The sequence below is a fragment of the Fragaria vesca genome, linkage group LG1 (assembly GCF_000184155.1).
Source record: "Fragaria vesca subsp. vesca linkage group LG1, FraVesHawaii_1.0, whole genome shotgun sequence".
Classification (NCBI taxonomy): Eukaryota; Viridiplantae; Streptophyta; class Magnoliopsida; order Rosales; family Rosaceae; genus Fragaria; species Fragaria vesca.
In genome coordinates, this window is record NC_020491.1 from 16756379 (window position 1) to 16762716 (window position 6338).

At 38.6% G+C, this 6338-nt stretch overlaps 1 protein-coding gene across 1 annotated transcript; it reads right to left on the reverse strand.

Moving 5' to 3' along the window:
* Positions 1–5197: 5197 nt before the first annotated feature.
* LOC101298460 (protein Hikeshi-like) lies at positions 5198–6338 on the reverse strand. Its single transcript, XM_004288320.1, has 3 exons — positions 6207–6338; positions 5666–6130; positions 5198–5495 (listed from the first exon to the last, which is right to left on the reverse strand). The coding sequence occupies exons 1-2, from the start codon at positions 6307–6309 to the stop codon at positions 5670–5672; spliced, it is 564 nt and encodes a 187-aa protein (XP_004288368.1). The 5' UTR covers positions 6310–6338; the 3' UTR covers positions 5198–5495; positions 5666–5669.

Below are 6338 nucleotides of genomic sequence, written 5' to 3' on the forward strand. Positions count from 1 at the left end.
TTCTTGTTGGTCTTATTATGTTCTACTTCGTAATTTTATTTCTTTAAGTTTATTTATTATTGGTCATTCCGTAAATCAAATTTTAGGCAAAGGAGAAAGCCCAATCCTATTATGAGTTTGCTTTATGATACTCTAATTGATAATTTGTATTCCTTTGAGTTCATGATTTCATAATCATTCCTTGTATCATGTTTTTGGTGAATAATTAAAGTAGTTTGAGAAAAATTAAGTTTTCCACCTCAAAATGTTTTTACGCTTCTGTTGTGTTTTTCTTAAATGTTTTCTTACATTAACTGCCTTGCGTTTCTCTTTTTGAGACTCGCAGCACTGTGACGTGCCTAAACTGAGGAACTGAGGAGGTGCAATTTGGGGCGTTACACATATACTGATGGAAAACGATGCCTGAAACGACGACCAAAAAGCCCCGCTAAACCCATATCGATGCTCAAGTAGCAGGCGGCAAGGTGAAATACTAGCAAAGCGACTCCCTACTAAAATTCTTAACTTAGCTTCTCTTTTCATGTGCTCTGTGCCAGGATTGTTGGATCATAATTCATAGATAATTTTGTGTCCTAATTCTTGAGAATTACTTGTTCTAAAGTCCATTTTGTTGTCAACTAATCCAATTCCATGTTTTGTAGAAAATATTGACAAGAGAAGAGAAACGGTGAAATTTCGGCGATTTTCCGAGCACCACCACTTTTGGCGGCCCAAGTAGCGGTGCACCATCCCTTTTGGTGGTGTTATGTATTTTCCGGCCATCTTCATAGTAGAGGAGGGAAGGAGGAGCAAGAGTTGTTTCATCACAACTAAGTCCTAACCTTCTAGTTCAAATTGACCTAAATCACCTTTCCCTCTTTCCCACTCATCCATCCCTTTTGCCCAAAAGTCCATGAATCCCTACAAAATCCATCATGTATTTGTAGGTGAATCACCACTTTATCCTACACCTTTTCTCTCCATCATTACCTTTTCTCTTACACCTTCCTTCCCACCACCTTTTGCCTTGTTTTTGGCAAAGTTACGGCCATGTTCACACTCATTCTTGGGAGCAAATCGGATAGGAGAAGAAGAAAAGCTGATTTCGTGTTGGCCACTCCTACATTTTCATTCATCTTCAATTTATATTTGAATCTCCCTTCACCCATTTCCACACCACTTCCCACTTCACACTCTACCTCATTTTCTCTCTCTAATATCCATTAGAGAACCATCACCACTCCTCCACAAAACCTCCATCTCCATCACCACCAAATTCATCACTTTCCCCTTCTACTCATCTCATTCCATATACACAAAGCTTCATCATTTTACCATTCATCAATTTCACCTTCTATTATCAAGCAAGGAGAAGGAAGAGGAGTCTAGCATCATTTGAGGATATTATCACCATCACCTCCATCATCTCATGACAAAGATTCCATGAGTTCATCCACTTCATCCTCAACTTGAGCATAGTCACTTTTCTTCCCTTACTCTTTACTTAGATGTCTATGAACATTTTGAAGCTTGTATATTTGACTATGAGTGAGTAGTTAGTTTGTTGGGGCTAGGGTTCAAAGCCCTAGCCAATCTTGTATGACTTTGATGTTAATATTATGATTGATGCACTTTTCATTAGCACCTTAATATGCTAGATCAAGAGTTGAACATTCATGCTTGAACTTAATCAATTTGGGTATGTTTGTTTGCCATGACATGAGAAATAATTAGGGTTTGATTAACCTTAGTTGTTTGAAGCATGATAGCATATCATATGTGCATGTTAGGGTTGTGAGCTACAATCACTTAGAGATAAGCTTGGTAATTTCTTCATCTCCAAACGTTATGCACTTAGGGTAATGCATTAGATTCCTAATCTGGTTGAAATGCATGACTTAGGTAGTTAAGTATTACACCCAAGAGGGGTTGCTTGATATCACAAATGAGAATGTCCCTTGTCATACCCGAGAGTGATGCAAGGAGAGAAATTGGCTAATTAAAATGACATCATTCACTTTAGAAGCAAGGGAGGCTAGAGGTGAAAACCTTAAGTCCCAACTCCCATCCATTTCATCACATCTAATTTAGCTTAGCCTAGTTTACATTCCAAGTTTACATTGAGCAAGTTCCGAATTGAATAATTTCCAAAACCAAAAATCAAATCTACCCCATATTGCATATAATCACCATGAACTTTGGTTCACTTGTGAGCCTTTATTTGTGACTTGTACATTTGCATAGTCTTTTTAGCATCCTTTAGGTTTTCCTAGTTAGAATGGGTTTACTAATCCCTTGGATACGATATTCTTTACTCATAATCCCTACACTATAACTTGGCCCTTATACTTGAGGGTGGCTTTTTCGCTAACAAGGACTTCGACCCAACTTGATTAAAAATAAGAATTAAATTCAATTTACCCCACTATGGCTTAGAGGTGAATTCATGTTAGTCCCTAAACTTTCAATTTCATCAGATTACCCCTTGAGCATTTGTTTTTCTGATAATTTAGCTTCTCAGCCCCCTAAACGTCATCACACGTCATCAAATTTCAACGTCCCAATTGGACAGAGCATGAGTAATATGAGACGGCAGACAGAAAAACAAGAGCTCGGAGGGTAATCTGATGAAATTGAAAGTTTAGGGACTAATATGAATTCACCTCTAAACCATAGTGGGGTAAACTGAATTTAATTCTAAAAATAAAATCAAAACTCATGTTCTTCCTATGATATTGTGAAGTAGAAAACTCATTGTGATTGACACAAAGTTTTACATATATTTTTGTAAATAGAGTATTTCAATTTCTATAGAAATTTCAAAACCATGGGAATTATAATTCCATGAATTTCAATTTTAGTGATTGAGAATTCCTTTGTTTGGATTTCATGACGTAGAGTTTTAAAATGACAAGAATTAGTATTTAGACTAATCTCTTTTAATGAAATTATTAAATGATGCATATTTTGTAAATGAATTCAAGTCGGGAATTTAAGCTCCTAAATTCCACGATCATTTTCCCGTGAAAATGGCTAATTTCATGGGATAGGAGTCCAAACGCTGAAAATAGGATTTTGCAACATATTTTTATGAATAATCACAAATTTCAAGGTAAGTAACAAAAACTTTCAGTAAATTTCGAGACTCTTGATAAAAATGATATAGCACAAGGATTATGTTTTGCTACTTCTAAATTACAGAAATTTCATCAAAAACTGCGGCAATTATAGGAAAAATTTAAATCTTGGCAATACCCATGCATGTCATCAACAACTGGAGGGGCAGTGGATATGGAGTTTTTTGTTTTGTTTTTGGTTACAGTAAAACACTTAATAGGTTAAAATTACATGGAAATTTACTTTCAACTTTTTTCATATCTAAAAAAGTTCAAAGCCCATCTCCATTTAGTTTTAACTTGTTAGGTCTATTAAAGTACAAATTACAAGGCTTAATGAAAAAGCCCAAATAAAAAGAAACCCTAGCACTAACATCTACATCTTTCCCAGCCGCTGACAACACAGTTTAGCAATCAACGACATGTACACCTTCATGCAAAACCGCAACTCGTGGAGAGATCCGGCAACAAGAATCCAAGCCAAGCTATCCCAAAAATAAAAAACCTAAAAACATTGAAAGACTCACAACAATCCAACCATGAATCTATCATCTCTACCTACTAACTTATCAAAACCATCTCTTCTAATTTACAAGCACCACTCAAAAAACCATGAGCCAAAAACACCCATAACACCAAGAACGAAAAGAAAATAGGACAAGGCAGGAGGTGGTGCATGCACCCGATTCAAGACTCTACACACCTTTCAGTTGATCCGCAACGATTCGCGTTTAGGAGTAGGCGCAGCAGATTCAAAGATATGACATCGAAGAAGCGTAGGCGAGAGCAGGTCTAAGACTAAAAATATGGGAGGAGATGGGTGAAAAGTTTGATTTTAGGGTGAGGAATTGGGCATGATCTAGGCTGAAATAGCAAAAAAAGAATTAAAAAAACAAAAGCATGAAAGACTGAGATTAACTCACTATCAAGGGTGAGAACTCACTACCAGGAGCGAAGAATCACCACAAGAGTGAGGCAAACCGGGAGACTACAAAACTTGGGGGGTTGGGGGGGGTGGGGGGGGTGGGGTGTGGGAGGGGGAGAGAGAGTAGTCTGTGTTTAGCAGTTATGGACACACCTGTCGGCGGCAAAAAAAGCAGCAACATTCTACTCAATGTCTCTATGGTGTAAAGGGTAAAGAACCAAAAATTTTACTTGAGTTATTAATGACGAAACCGGTTAGATTCCTTAAAACAAAAAATATAATAATTGAATGACTAGACAACTTTTCGCTACTGAAGAGAATTCTTAAACCTGAGAAACTGCTGAAGAGAAAAGTCTCTGATAGGTTCTGTATTAAACCTAAGAACACAGAACCTATCACACATTTCAGGCATATCAGAAACTGCTCATCACCAGGTACTAGAATACAAGCAAAAAAAGCAGCAACATTCTACTCAATATGTCTCTATGGTGTAAAGGGTAAAGAACCAAAAGTTTTACTTGATTTATTAATGACAAACCTTATTAATGACGAAACCGATTAGATTCCTTAAAAACAAAAAATATAATAATTGAATGACTTGACAACTTTTCTCTACTGAAGAGATCTTAAACCTGAGAAACTGCTGAAGAGAAAAGTCTCTGATAGGTTCTGTATTAAACCTAAGAACACAGAACCTATCACACATTTCAGGCATATCAGAAACTGCTCATCACCAGGTACTAGAATACAAGTGCTAAACAATATGATAGTTTAATTTTTGTTCCAGTTCCCATCAAGTCCACCACAGAATAATACACTGGGAGTAAACTAGCAAATCTTAACCAATTGAACCAAACTATGCATTAGCTAAGCAACCATGCACATCAGCGAATGCCAACTAATATTTATCAGCATCTTAATGTCCAAGATTTATTATTCACCTCAACTTAGAGGCAAAGGTTAATGGAGGAGATTAATTATGTCCGGGTTGTGGTACATAGAGGTCAATGTTATCAACTTTTCTAGTGCTCATAAAATCGGCGTCTTAGGGGCAAGTGTGGTATTGTTCTTCTGCATCATGATTTTATATCCCGTGGTTACAGATCAGTTTAATGAGGCAACATTTTTCTAAACTCCTCTTCAGATGAAACCTTCACTCTCTAATACGAAAATATGTGGTATGAATCACCGTAACAAGATTCATGTCATTCAACAACATCAGAAGTACAAATTCACAATGTTAAAGTCCAGATTTAATAAAACTGGTGCCAAGTAATTCCATTACAAGATGAAATAGAAGACTTAACAATTCATACACAGATGGCCAAATTTGGTGAATAAAAGAGTTACCACAGTAGAGGCACCCCTAATCCAAATGACCACTCAAACAACCTTTTACCATAGTTTAAGCTACATTGGGTTCTTAGGTAAGACTCCTATCCATTGTATCCATGATTCAACTCTGCCTGCATGCCCTGCCCAAAATTTTCACATCAAATTTAGAGACCACAGTTTTCTATACCTACCTAATGTGCACACTGCTCAGTATTTACAATTGCTAAAGCAAACGAAATCAGTTGGATTCATTGAAACTAAGACATAAACGAAGCAAGCTAAGAAAATAGAGTGAAGAAGCAAGACTGACCTAATTACAAAACGAAGCCCTTCAAGTACTCGGGGTCTCGCTTTGCCCTCTCCTGGAACTTCTTGAACCACCGATCCAATATATCCATGGGCACCACCAGCTTGGAGCCATCGACGCCACAAAACGACTGCATAAAATTGAACAGATTCTCCCCAACCTTCATCGCCAGACGCTCAATTCGTTTCTCGGCGGTGACGTCCAGCGACGGCAGCGTGGCCAGGTCCTCGACGGAGACCCCGATCTTGGCGGAGAGCTGTGCCGCGTCGGCGGTGAGCTGGAGCTGGTCGCCGGGCTCCGGCCATGGGAGGGCGAGCACCGCCGAGGGGCGAGCGACGGTGACGGCGCCGCAGAAGAAGAAGGCGGAGCCGGGAGACTGGATGTAAACGGCAAGGGCTTTGTCCGGCGGCAGCTGGAAGCCGTTTAATAGGAATATGCACATTTCACGAACCTGATCGTACGCCTCACCTGTGCCGGAGAGGATTAGAAAAGAAGAATAAATTTTTAAGGAGGAAAACAGGATTGATTTGATTTGATTGATTACCTACGAAGGTGTTCATGTCGAGGACCCAATGGAAAGTGTCGATCTGGGAGAAGGAGGTGATGTCCATTGGGAAGCTACGGTTGGGGAAAACAACCCCGAACATTTTCTCCTTGTTTGTTTCTGTCGAGTGAA